Source organism: Daphnia pulex, chromosome 9 (assembly GCF_021134715.1).
Source record: "Daphnia pulex isolate KAP4 chromosome 9, ASM2113471v1".
Lineage (NCBI taxonomy): Eukaryota > Metazoa > Arthropoda > Branchiopoda > Diplostraca > Daphniidae > Daphnia > Daphnia pulex.
In genome coordinates this window covers 6752602-6766367 of record NC_060025.1, presented here as the reverse complement: position 1 = coordinate 6766367, position 13766 = coordinate 6752602, and the positions used below count along the sequence as shown (strand labels likewise).

Below are 13766 nucleotides of genomic sequence, written 5' to 3'. Positions count from 1 at the left end.
TTTCATTAGAAGTTATCCTATTATTCTCATTTTAAAATACATCTCATTATATCTTTTTGTTTGTTGTTGTTGACAGAGATTTGAGAGAGTCCCAAAGGCCAAACGTCTTTTACATAGCTGACAAAATAGGCACACTTAAATTTTGTCAATTATATTACTAAATCAATCGTTCATTCAACGTAATATGATCTATTCCGAATGGGTCCCCGTTCCCCGATTTAAAAATATTGGTTATTATTATTTTTAGATCGCTTTTCAAGATTGTGCTAGTACGCAGGATTTATTCTTCTTCAGTCACCACGGGTTCTGCAACCAGTATACCTTGTATATGTTTATTTTATTTCCTTTATGCAGAGGAGGCTTTCTAGATACAGTTCTCCCAATAAGGTTTACGTAATTAGGAAATAGTTGTTTTATACTTTTCATATGACAAAATTAGTTGTGGTGAAAACTTGTTGCTCCATAGGCCAAAATGTTCTGTTTTTTTCACAATTTATGTGATTTCAAAATGGTCTAAGCACCTGCAAGTCTTCAAATAGCACAATTTCTTACCAGAAGTAAAATTAAAATTTTTGTTGCAGTACCAAACGAAATCCTTCATGAACTGTGTGTATTGTGATAGCGGGTAAGCTTTGTTGGTTGTCTTTTAGAAGCACGTTTCATCAGTTCTTTTAACAAATCTTCAGTCCAGAGATTGAAGCCAAAAGATTACACAGAAGAGAGATATCGCGTAAAAGATAGGTCTGAACAATTGAAAATCCCAATTTATTAATTCCCTCATCCCTTCCGTATCTTATGTAACCAAACAGTGTTAAAAATAATATGTTGACAAAGGGTGGAAAAAAACAAAAACCCTACCCAATCGTCGACCTCCAAGTCACTCGCTGCCACCCCAAAATTATTTTTTTTTTTTCCCAATACATATTTTCAGCTGACTAGTTCGTTGGTATTAAGGAGTGAAAGACCCCAAATCGAGGACACAAAAAAAAAAGGTTTTGATGTTTTTGCAGTTGTTTAACTAGCAGGTGCTTCCTCTGCGGGTGGCGCAGCAGCTTCAGCGGGTGCGGGAGCGGCTTCGGCTAAAATAGAAACAGAAAGTCGTATGAATTAGAAATGTTTTTTAGTTGATGAGTAATGAAATGAGATGAGATCATTTGTAAGATGATCAAAATTACGAGTGTAGATCTCCAAATACAATTTTAGTGGCGTTTTGATGAAATTTATAGAAATTATTATCCTGAATATGATACTCGATTTTTTCTCTCATAATTTTGTACAAGCTTTATGAAAATAATGTTCTGCTGTATTTACATTTGCCTGTAATCTTTTTTAGTATGACCAGTTATTTACAAGATATTAACAAAACCAAGAAATTGGCGTCAAGATTGAACGGTTAAGTTGGTAAAGGCCAAGTAAAAGAAAAACAAATTTAGTCTGGTAAAATTGAAATGTCCACAACATGCAAAGCACACAAAATAATTTGTGTTAAGTTATTTCATTTATTTTTTTCTTTTTTATAAATTTAGACCGTGTGATTTCAGACAGTTGGTCTGAACTCGGGCGCGAGATGGACAAGATTACGGCTTTTTATCTTTCCTTGTTGTTGTTCGTGAATCACGAAATTTTACCTGCGGGTGCAGCTGCCGGTGCGCCTTCTGTAGACGGAGCGGCTTGACCCTCTGCTGGAGCGGCAGAACCGTCAGCAGGTGCGGCCGCTGGACTTCCCTCGGTCGGGGCGGGAGCTTTGTTTTTGGTTTAGATAGGTTGGTTGGTTTTTTTTGTGAGTTATAAGTCGAAAATGTGATCCATGATCAGTTATTTTGAAGACAAAAAGGTGTAAAGGTTATTGGAAAAGAAAAATTCGGTTGTTAATTTTTATTTGGTTAATTTTGGTTAATTAATTTCGTTATTATCAGTAAGAGGTTGAGGCAACGTGAGAGCTTCGAGGCTTGTACGTACCATCGGCAGGTGGAGCACCTTCAGCTGGTGGAGCACCTTCAGCGGGAGGAGCACCTTCGGCGGGAGGAGCGCCTTCAGCGGGAGGAGCACCTTCAGCGGGAGGAGCGCCTTCGGCAGGTGGTGCGCCGTCAGCAGGAGGAGCGCCGTCAGCGGGAGGAGCGCCTTCAGCAGGTGGTGCGCCTTCAGCGGGAGGAGCGCCTTCGGCGGGAGGAGCGCCTTCGGCAGGTGGAGCGCCGTCAGCAGGTGGTGCCCCATCGGCAGGTGGTGCGCCTTCAGCGGGAGGAGCGGGTTCGCCTGTTGCACCTTCAGCAGGGGCGGCGTCGGCTGGGGCTCCTTCAGCGGGAGCGCCTTCAGCCGGTGGAGCTCCTTCGGTGGGAGCGGGGGCACCTTCGGCAGTGGCTGGAGCTTCTCCTTCGGCCGGAGCTTCGCCTTCTCCCTCTTCCCCTTCCTTCATCGATTAAGGACAACACAAAAGTAATGAAACACGTTCGGCTAAGTTCTATCTGCAGTTCGTGTCGTCATTCACCAACTCTCCGAAATGCCAAAAACAAGAAGATTGAAATTATTTTGGAAAAAAGAAATTTAAAACAGCAAAGCTTGCCATTGATTGACCAATCAAAAAGAGTCGAAACTTAACTTTTGGCATATTAGAACAGAGAGAGTATGAATTAGGAATATCACGCGTTTTGTTTTCATTTTTTTTTGTTTTGTTTTAACGGTCCAAAAATTCGGGGGCCAAAGGTGAGCTTTGATTTCCAGACGTCATAGAGCCAATAAAAAAAGATAGCGGTTATTTTTCGGTGAGGTTAGGTTGATGGGTAAGCGTGTTATTCGGCAAATTCTGAAGATGATGTTGTTTTTTTTTGTGTTATGTGTGATAGTTTGATGATAGACGCCAAATCATTTTGCTACCTAAAAATAGAGCAATGATTTCTTTGGCGTGATAAAAAAGAGGTATGCTGAATCAACTAAATTAAAGTGACGTGTTAATTGAAGTGTTTGATGTCGAGATGGAGTATATGAAACGGCCGTTACGTCGTCTTGTTTTTTAAAGCGCAATTTAGAGGAGGAATAAAAGAAAAAAAATTTGAAAGTAAATACAATACGAAACGTAGCGTATAAAGGAATGAGTTAAATGGGGGTTGTGTGCAGTTGCTTTGGAAGTGCTTCGATCGCAGCCAGATCAGAGCATATCAGAGAAAGCCATTAGGAAAGAAGAAGGTATATGAGTCGGAAAATACATACCTGTGCCTCTCCATTCAATTTCTAGCAGGCTATGTATGTAGACAAAGACTCCGCTGCACTAAGTAACGACTGAAGGAAGGTTGTTGTTTGTTTGGGTAGGTCGTTGGTGGAAATTAACACAAGGACTGAGCAGCAACTTGACAAGAGAAACTCGAACGGAACAGCACTGGACTGGTGATGACGCCAAGCAACAAGAGGACAGGGGGTGGGGGAGATATGTCGGTGTCGACTTTGTTGTGTCTTCACAAACAGCAGGGAAGGTCGTAAAAATCGGACGGTACACAATCAAGACATTCAGTCGTCAATCAGGTCTCCAGCAGACGAACTACGTATACTCCCCCGCCCCATTGTCAAATGCCAAATCCAAATTGGTTTGCCAGCACTAAATTGGGTTGTTGGTCTACATGAAATCAGACGTTTGGGATTGTGGGAATCAATCGAACAGATCATTTCGTAAGAAGGTGTGAAGAAAGGGGAAGGTAAGCGGAAAGTCTTGACATCCGCATGAAGGAAAAAAAACAAAACTGATCGAGACCGGAAGAACGGACGAGACAAAAGAAGATTGCTGGAAAGTGGCAAAAGGATTACCGCGCACTAAGTCATCTACCAGCTACCAACAGACAGTCATGTTTCCATGATGATGGATTCACTCCATAGTCAATCAATCACAAAAAAAGGGGTGAGGGTAAAAAGAAGTGACACAATACGGCGGAGGAAAAAAAAAGAATTTCCAAATTTGAAAATTGGGCAAAAAATATTAGACAAACGAAAATGGGGAAAAAAGGGATAGAAAGAAAGAGAGGGATGCTTCTGGTGTCTTTTTAAATGGCTTTCATGGATGACCCAAAATGCGACCGCTCTCGAGGGTTTTTTCTTTTTTTTTTATCAGTGTGTGTGTGTGCTTATGTGTGTGTGTGTATGTTTTTTTTTTGTTTTTTTGAATTTTTTTGTTTTTTTGAATTTTTTTGTTTTGGCGGGTGAGAGTAGAGGTAAAGGTGGACAGCTGATGTTGTGGGGGATCTTGTTTCAGTGGTCGTCTGTTTGCTCTAAGCTTTGACGTCCTCGGCCCCCGAATCTCCCTCATCACCATCCTTTACCTTCTTCTCGCCTTCTCCTCCTTTCTTTGACCAATCCGGTTTTTTCTGATGAAAATTAACAAAAAACAAATTAAATAATGAATATAATCAGAGAAAAAAAATTGTTTCGTGAATGTTATACCTCCTTATCTTCGTCCTCCATTGTGAATTCCTTCTTTTTCACTTGCTTAAGCTGGTTACGGAAGTTGAATTCGGCGGCCTTCTTTTGCAGTTTGGCGAATTTGTTCTCGTATTTGGAGACTTTGCGCAGAGATGGTTTGATACTGAATGCGCGGGAAAATACAAAAATTCAAAAAAAAAACAGCCGTTAGAGTTGAGTCAGTCAGAAATCACCACAAATAATAATCCCAATTTTGTTTGAATTGAAAGAAATTCGCTTACAATTTGCCTCGGAGGTCATTAACGAGGATGTTGATCTCGTTGATCTGTCACGGGGCAACAAGTGGCAAAGAACAAAAACATATTGAATCACCGAGGTTTAAAAAAAGAAATAATTAAAAGCGCAAGTTGAAAAAGGGGGTCTGAAGAGGGAATTTTTTTACTAAATGAAATTACAAGGAAAGGTGTGGGTGTGTTTTTTGTGTTTTTCAAAGATATAAACGAAATATGCTGCAGATTTGGTAGGAAAAAAAAAACATGCCGTGCAGACAACATGCCGCAAGTTTGTTTCTTTTCTCTCGCGTGTCGGGTAAAACGAGCGTCGTGAGTGAACCAATCACAACCGGCAGCAGGTTTTCATGGCTCGCTCCTCGTATCAAAATTAGTTGACTATTTTGTTTTTCCACACACAGACACAGTGGCACAAGAAACACTCAGAGAGGATAGCGGAGGATGAGTTAAGATTTTTTAAAAAAAGACAGTTTGCCGTCAATCAGCGAAACGAATAAAAATTGAATGTACAACTGTGGTGAACAAATGAAGAGAGAGAAATGAAAGAAAAGACAAAAGGTAATAAGACAGCGAAAGAATAGAAAAGATATAGAAAGAGGAAATCTCGATTTCACTATGTCACTGATATACAGAGGCCAGCACTTCCTGAAGAAACAGAGGGGGGACTGCTCTTCCCTTCTGGGGAACAGACACAGTGTATAGACCAGACCATATCATGATTGCATCTATGAGAAAAACACACTCGAAAACTGAATTCTTTGAGCTCGGAACCGAGTGCACTTATTTCATCACAAGAGAAAAAGATAAAAACGGCCCACTTAAAAAAACAAAAATGAGAATTACAAAAAAATTGCTGGTTGAAATATGGCCCACTTTTTCATCTTAGATTGCTTGGCATGATTCATTAATCCCCTCAAGGTATAAATATAGTGGTCAATGATTATATCTAGGCGGGTCCGCTCGATTTGCCAAAGAGTTCAAAGGTCCCTTATCCGTATTTTAGAAAGAAAAAAAAATAAATAATAAAAATTTCGAAATGGACTAGGTAGGTCCACATCTGGTCCATACAGAGTCTTGGCCATTTTTTAAATAGTGGCGTTGCGATTACTTCATCATTTTTGCAATCCACCCAAAACTTCAGATTTCTTCAACTGAAGCCATAGATTTTTTTGATCTTATGTTTACAGAGTATAGAGGAAGGAATTATAAAGTATATTAAAAAAGTTTTTTTCAAAGTGCAAAAAGTCCAAAGTTCAAAAGTTTTGGATCAAATGAAATTATCAGAAAGGGCTGACCTCCGCCTGCGCATTAAACATAAATTTGTGTGTATGTGGCGAACATAAATGTTCTTTTTTTTTAATTTTAATTGAATTTTATGATTTATTTTTGAATTATGGGTGAAAAGATTTGTTTGGTTTCGTTCTGGCGACAAAATCAGGCGACCGATTCACCCATAAACGGAACCAAAACAGAATTTCGTGTACAAAAGAAAACAAAGAAAAATAGGAAGGTATAAACAGAATGCTTGGTGGGTGAAAGAAATGAAAGAAGTGAAGAAAAATCGTTAAAAAAGTATAGGAGTGAAAAGCACAGTCGGTAAAGAAAAAGAGTATAATGACACACTGCCAAGCAAACGATGAATTGCAATGTGTTGTAACGTAACGAAGTGTAGTGATTAAGAAAAGGAAGAAGCATGTAAAATCGTAAAAAAAAGTTTGACGTTTCTGTTGGCAATAAAATGAAAAATATGTGTAGACGATATTCAGATAAAAAAGGGGGAATTGAAGTGGAAAATGGGAAATTTTTTTTGGAAAATTTCGCGTTATCCTCCGAGTACGGCAAATCGTGAAGTATATAGTAATCGAGGGAAAGCGAACGATGAGTTCAGAAACGAATAAAAAAAAAATTAAGAAACTGGATTGGATTGGATAATTGCATGCTGTAGATAGTTTGATATCGGAATAGCTCAAACAACTATAAAGATGCCGAAACAACTGGGAAGAAGTGACTACGAAAGCGCCAATCCAGTACGGGACACTCTGAAGCAATAGACTAAAAAAAAAACGAGATGCTAATAGGAAACTAGCATTTTCTACAGGGATGATTCAAGCTTCAAATTTCAATCAAAACTAAACAAAATCAGGACGCTTTTTTTTAACTCGGCAATTTTTCTTTAAATTATTTGTTAATAGATGCTACGTATCATTTGAAACAATTTCATCTTCCCCCGTATTTGAGGCTCTGTGCTGCTGCGGGCCAGCCCTAGTATTCCCATATATATTTTTTTGATTTGTTAAAATTTAAATCACAATATTCGATGTTTGAGGATTCCGATATTACGACGTATTTTTTTATTATTATTTTACGTTTGATATGCCGAACACGAAATGAAAATGACGCAATATTATCTAGACTCGGAATTGGCGATGGGTAATTTATGAATATAACGATGCCTGAATAAACTCTGAATGCGATCAAGAGCAGGGCTTTTGTGTGTAGCAAACAATGGATTTTTCTCATGGTAATTTGTCAAGCAATAAACAAACGGAAAAAAGGTGAAAATAGATAATAAAACTATGGAAGTCATGGGAAATTATCTACGTGAATGCAATCCGGTCCTTATGGGTGAATTGAAGAGGAAGTAAGAAATTTACGCCCTGTCTAGATTGAGACGGGCCAACAACAAAAAAATAGATAGGATTTGTTTTTAGTTATGAAAAGATAGAATTAGAAAATATTTAATGAAAAGTAAGAACAAAAAGATGGTTAGTGGAAAGAAAAAAGCCATACACGAAGGTCAACCCTTTGTGATTATATCATTTTTTTTCGCTAAGAAACTTGGAGGTAAAAGTATTTAAAAGAATCGCAGCAATCCCTCAAGTAATAAAAATTTGAACGTCAACAATATAACCTCACGTAATCATAGAATAAAAGTAGAGATATTTAAAAATCGCGCGTGACTAGGGCCGGCCGACAGTGGGCACATCGTTTCAAAAGATGTTGATAATATTGTACAGTTCTATAAATTATTATATTGCTAAGAAATTATTCTTCGTCCTTAATTTTGTTTGTTTTGTTGTTGTTGTTGCTCGGCAGCAGAGGTGAACAAGAGAAATACGGTGTCTTTGGCACAATTTCAGGTGTACTACAATAAGTACAGTATGTAGTTTCGGTTTCGAAAAGCTGCGTTCTTTTACTCCGGCCCTTGACATCCATCCAATCAATTCAACTGCTGTATAGCATACTTATATGCGATGTGTGGATGATCATTCCGTTTTACAAGGATGATGTCGAAAGCGTGAAAGTATAAAGAGCGCTTTAAATCGAACTCAAGATGCCATTCTCTACCACTCGGGATATGCGTGATTGATCAGCTCAGAGAGAGAGGGATGATAAAGGTAATAATAGCCACATGAAAAAATGGCGCCTCGCAACAACCAGTCAACTGTTGAAAGCCAATAAAAAAAAAATTGAGCAAAGGTGTGAAAACAACTGGATTGTGGCGAGTCTATGGGCTGCATACTGTCAATATAGAAAAAAAAATGCGTTTGCATCACGTTTTGGTGGGGCTAACCTCGTAATCTTTTTTTCTGACTTCAAAGTCCAAGTCCCATTTCTGCGACTCGCATATGATAACGCGATCATTGTAGTCGACACAGATCTGCTTCAGGGCGGCTGATTAAACATGGCAACAGTGCACTTTAGCAACAATTAGAAAACAACACACTTTTCCGATTATATCACTTTTTGTCTAGATAGAATTAAGGTAATAGAAGAACCACATTGATAATGGGATCACAGGCCCATCACATCACCACCCAGAACCATCATCGCAACGGACCCGACCGTCTCGTCAGTTTTGCGCTTTTTTTTTAATGACACATCGCTGAATCAGTTTCCCCCTCCGTTCTTATTGGCATACTAAAAAAAATCTGTTGAAATCCGTCATTTCCTTCGTTAATTTCACCGATAAAGCTCGGAAAGGACGGATTTTTTATTTTTGGGTTTGTTTTGTATCCAAGTCAGTTTTGGCCTGCTGTAATCAATGGCACAAGTACACCGTTGGTTTAAGGTCGAAATGAAAGTAAGGAAAGGAAGGTGAAAAAGTCATGGGAAAATAGTAACAAGGTCACAAAGTCGTTCCTACTAGCAAAAAAAAAATAATAATAGAAACTTTCTCAGTTATTAAAATCAATCGAAGAAAGAAAGAGAGAAGAAACAAAGAGAGAGAGAGAGACAGTTGAAGTATATACAGTCGCTAGTCTGCAAGTTATAACGTGGTAAATGGGAGGGAAGAAAAGGATAAATTAGGATCGTAGATGTGGCGGAAGGCGTGTGCGTGAGACGGGAGTAAAAAAAAAATAGAATTTCTATTCGTAATCGGGCGGTGTTTACCTCCAAATATTTCATCTTATTTTTCCATTCTAAATCGTATTTATCGGCTTCGAGTCCCGATATTCTCTTGTGAAATATCTTGCAGACCGTCTGCAGTTCGGCTGGAAGAGAGACAGACAGAGACAGAGAGAGACACACACAAGAAAAGGTCATTCGGAGTTTGTACTTTTTTGTTATCAAGCTAATTTCGTGATTAGATTGGAACAAAAAATCTTTCACCATCGGCCGTTTGCGCTTGCTCGTCTTTTTTTTTAACCGCCTATATATCGAAAGCATCTTTTCAAAACCATCGACCAAGACAAACGACTGATGGAAGAGATTAAAAATTGGGGTGGGAATCACCAAGACGGGCATTCCGTTGATGAAAAAGTGTGTGGATTGAAGCGAACAAAATTCATCGTCCATTTGACATTCCACAAAAATAAAAAATAAAGGAGCGTTCAATTGTTTCCGTTATAGGTTACAGAATTCGCATTTGTTCTACTATAAGGGAAGGAATCACTTGTATGTGAATGAAATCTGCCACCTCCGTCTCACCATCGTTCTACTGCTGAACTGTGGAAAATATTTAAAAAAAAACGCACGGGGTTGTTGCAAAGGAGTTGAGGGAATGAAAAGATCGTCGACGATGGAATCAAAAAGAGGGTCCCGGTCAGCTGTCCGACAGTTAAGAGAAGAAGTTCGTTTTGAGACGTAAATTTACTCAGAGTGAAATTTTTTTTAGCGAGTGCAGTCGTCGTTAGCTTTTTTTTTTTTTGGCGATTGAGAAAAGGCACGCAGAAGGTAATATATTTAGCATTACATTTGTGTAGTATCAATTTTAAGGCTAAGGCTATGAACAGCTTTGTGTGTGATTGTAGGGGCGGGCGCACTTTTTAAGGCTTTCGTTAACGTACATCTATAATATGTGCTGGTGTTTTCTGTTTTGTCAAAAAATTTAAACAACAAAAATAAAGCTGATGGTTTTCATCAGTAGAGTTACGGCTATGAACGTGGTGGTAAAATCTCTTGATGTGTGAAAATAAAAACAGATCTCTACCGTGACGTCTAATTCCAGCTGTTTTTGGCGAAGCCTTATTTGTGATTTTATATACGAACGCTTTTGTTAAGCTACTGGCGTGAGTCAAAGGCTCAAAGCGAACAGCTGAAAATAGATCGCCAGAGCAGAGTCGTGAGATTGTGAATGTCAGTCAATCGGTGCGCCATTCGAACAAAAATTAATTGAAGAAAAGAAAATTTACATTGTAAAAAAAAAAAACGGCTTTCGAGCTTTGTGTGTGAATTAATTCAATCGAAATGAGTGGCAAAAGAATGTAGTTCAAGATCCACTGGAAAATTGCAAAGAGAGTGGAGGAGGAGGAGGAAGGTCAGGAGTGAGGAAGAGAGTGCCGAGAGAGCGGAATAAGAGGATCAGAGTGAGAGAGAGTGAGAGTGAGAGAGAGAGAGAGAGACGGACGATGATGGACCGTGTACCTCGAAATCTTTCTTTTTGACTTCGAACTCCATATCGTACTTGGCGAATTCGAGGCGACAGATACGCGCGTGGAACTCGTTGAGCAGTGTTATCAATTGGGCTACTCGCGGAAATAAGAGCCAATATACAAGAGAGAAAACCCCGCAACCGCCACACATTTAGATTTCGTTATTTAAAAAAATAAAAATTCCATCATTGTGAGCGCAACCAAATTATATAGGTGTTTTTTTTTTCGCCACATCATCGGCAAATTCACTGACACTTTGTTATAGTCGTCATGGTCTCCTAAGTCTTAATTTCTAACACATGTTTTATAACCCATGACGGAAGCGCGCAAAAATGATATTCGTTTGTTTTTCGTGAGACACACAGAGTATTTAACCGTGACATCATTGGAAACCCCAAACTGTTTTAAGTGTTTGGGGTTGTCAATGGCGACTAGTTTCATCTTAATTTTTAAATAAAGCTTCTGATTAAAATCAAATGAAAATGAAAAAAAACTAATAATTGAGCGAAGTGGATGTTGATGGCTTACCCTCATTGGCGTCGTCAAGATTTTTGGGCTGGCCGCAGCGCTCTTCAATGATGCGTCGTCGTTCGGCAGCTTTACGCTCTTGTTCTTTCTTCAATTCCTCAGCGGCTTTCTTACGCAGCAAAAGCTATAGTTTCGCAGAAAAATTATCAATTAATTTCATTTCCTGCAATTGAATTGGCTTTTGTTTTGTAACTCACTCGAAGTTTCTTCTTTCTCTCGGGGGTCATGAAACCTTTCTTGGCTTTCTTGGCGGCCGCAGCCTCTTCGAGACGCTTGCGCACCTCAGCCTTTTTACGGTCTTGCTCTTGTTGCTTGACCTTAGCAGCCTATTTTAATTTGTTATAGAATTTCAACTTATATAATGAAATCTTAGTTTCTATTGAATATAACGCTGATGTGGACGTCGCACCAACGCATACTTACATCGGCGGCTGATTTTTTCTGCAATTAAAAAAAAACATACAAAAGGAAACACAGTGAAAAATGTCGTGAATAATTATTCTGTTAAGGTAATTTTTTTTATAACGTAATAAAACAAAAGGTTTTAGTTTTAGGAATGAACGTAAAAGTTGGTAAGTTAATGAGTGTTTTAAATGATTAGCCTTCTTACACCATCATCCTTTTTAACCTCAGCGGCTTTGGCGACTGGCTTGGGAGGCTCCTCCTCCTCTTCTTCGGAAGAGCTGGACGTGCAAATTAGCAGGGAACGAAAAAATCATGAAAATAAAATAGGGGTAAAATGAATAAGACTTTCATGAGCCCTTCTATTAGTCGCTCAACATAATTGATTAGATCGTTCGTTTAAAGTTTAAATGATTATTTTAAGTAGTCAAATAATAACTGAAAGGTAACCAAATAAAATATATGAAAGTAAAAAATAAAATAAAATCTAGCAAAAATTCGGATAATATGTACAATCCTTGGAGAATTTCATTCGTTGAATGAACGCGTGTTATTTTAAAAAAAAATTAACTTAACGGAATCAACAAAATAAGGTATAGGAGATAAGCATTCGATTTTCGTTGTTGACTGACATAACTATCAGTCAATCTCATGTGCAGAAATGCCTACCTGAGCAGCCTGCAAGCTGTAATTGATAATAAGAAAAGACAAGATCAACTATAGATCGTAACGCCTCAAGAACTAGTCGCATTAAAAAAAATGAACAAACTCACTGCGTGAGAAAAATTCAATAAACGTAATTTAATCGCATTTCTAAGCACTTGATATGAAGTAATAGATATAGAGCGAGATGGAATTTACCTGTATTCTTCACTGTCCGACATGATTGGAGGTTATCAGATTTGAGTGAACCTGCAATTTAGTAAAATCGATTAATTAAACTTTGCTGCTGGACAACTTTTGGTTGTTGAAAATTGCGAAATTGGCGGTGACTGGATTTTTAACTCGAATACGGAATTAGGGTCAAACGAAACATAAGATTTAACGGAGTTGAGATGCGCGTCATCAGCTATTTCAAGCAGTTTTTTCCCCTTTAACTTATATATTGGACAAATGTTAAAAAAAAAGCGCACAGGATAACCGATGCTCAATCCTTGCGCCAGATTCAAAAATAGATCGGGAGGAGAATGCTCGGCGTTCTACCGTACAGAACCAAATATAGGCACAAATGTAACCAAGCAACACGAAAAAACCCTATCCTAAAGTTATACTGATAAAACTGCTGGAAGAGACTTGACTGGACCTCAATTAAGTAATTTCTCAAAAAGAAAAAATGATTCTTTGTAACTGGTAGCACAACTGAATGGAAACGGTAATTGGCGTGAATTTCTTGGTGGAGGGTGTAAAATACAATTTCGATTTCACGAGAAAAAATAAAATCCTGGTAGGCGAATCGATCAGACTATTTTGTACAACCACCGAGAGTCTATTCAAACTATAGTGAATTAAAAAAAACTTAATGTTGAATTGTTTGGGCCTACCGGGTGGTCAAAGAAGCGAGTGCTGGCACACACACACTGAGCTCGAGTGACGGATACGCGAGCACTGCGTCCGGATCTGGCGCTGCAGCCCGAGAACTAGGCTCGGATTCGGCCCAGTACCAGGGGTACAGAAAACTCCAGCTAAGAAAAGATCCCTAAATGCTCGGGTGAAGTCCAAAATAGCAACCTATGACGGAGGGAAGATTTTCAATAACAGAGCTGACTCTTGTTGGGTCACACATCCAAAGGAACCACATTTAGCCGGACTTCCTAACGTTCGTATGAAATCAAATTACTGCATTCTTGCAGAATGCCTCAGTCTGGGAAACGAATTTCCGACTCTCAAATGCATCACTTTAAAATTTTGAATAACAATTGGCTGGAAATTTGCAAAATAGACTTACGAAACAGTCGAACGAAGGAGTCGTCGAAATGGGATCAAATCGAAGCTCAGACGGAAAGTAAATACGAAGTTTCATTTGTAACGTTACCCTCGGTGTTCACTAGGAAAAAACAAAACAAAAAGTAGTTTTTTTAAACGATGAAAACTTATTTGGGAACAGGAAATGGTGAAGAAAATAAGAAAAGAGTTGCTTATTTCCTTACCTATATTAGTAAAGCTGAACGCGGATGTCGGTCGAACAGGAACCAACCTAATTACTATGAATAGAGTCGCGTTCCTCTCCTATTCTGCCCGCTTACATAACCTAAAAATAGAACATGCAGTG

General features: G+C 38.7%; 1 protein-coding gene across 8 annotated transcripts; it reads right to left on the bottom strand.

The window, feature by feature from the left end:
• Nucleotides 1–593: 593 nt before the first annotated feature.
• On the bottom strand, nt 594–13683 carry LOC124201727 (troponin I-like). Of its 8 annotated transcripts, XM_046597914.1 has the most exons (15): nt 13645–13683; nt 13443–13541; nt 13039–13225; nt 12359–12409; nt 11706–11778; nt 11519–11536; nt 11293–11421; nt 11096–11219; nt 8266–8366; nt 4683–4726; nt 4423–4564; nt 4302–4346; nt 1960–2407; nt 1629–1742; nt 594–1079 (listed from the first exon to the last, which is right to left on the bottom strand). In XM_046597914.1, the coding sequence occupies exons 4-15, from the start codon at nt 12379–12381 to the stop codon at nt 1015–1017; spliced, it is 1326 nt and encodes a 441-aa protein (XP_046453870.1). In that variant the 5' UTR covers nt 12382–12409; nt 13039–13225; nt 13443–13541; nt 13645–13683; the 3' UTR covers nt 594–1014. The 8 variants fall into 8 exon arrangements, with proteins under 8 accessions (XP_046453870.1, XP_046453874.1, XP_046453873.1 ...); XM_046597918.1 differs by lacking the exons at nt 8266–8366; nt 11706–11778; nt 13443–13541; nt 13645–13683 and adding exons at nt 10560–10660; nt 12167–12182 and having other exon boundaries at nt 13039–13192; XM_046597917.1 differs by lacking the exons at nt 11706–11778; nt 13443–13541; nt 13645–13683 and adding an exon at nt 12167–12182 and having other exon boundaries at nt 13039–13192.
• Nucleotides 13684–13766: the final 83 nt, after the last annotated feature.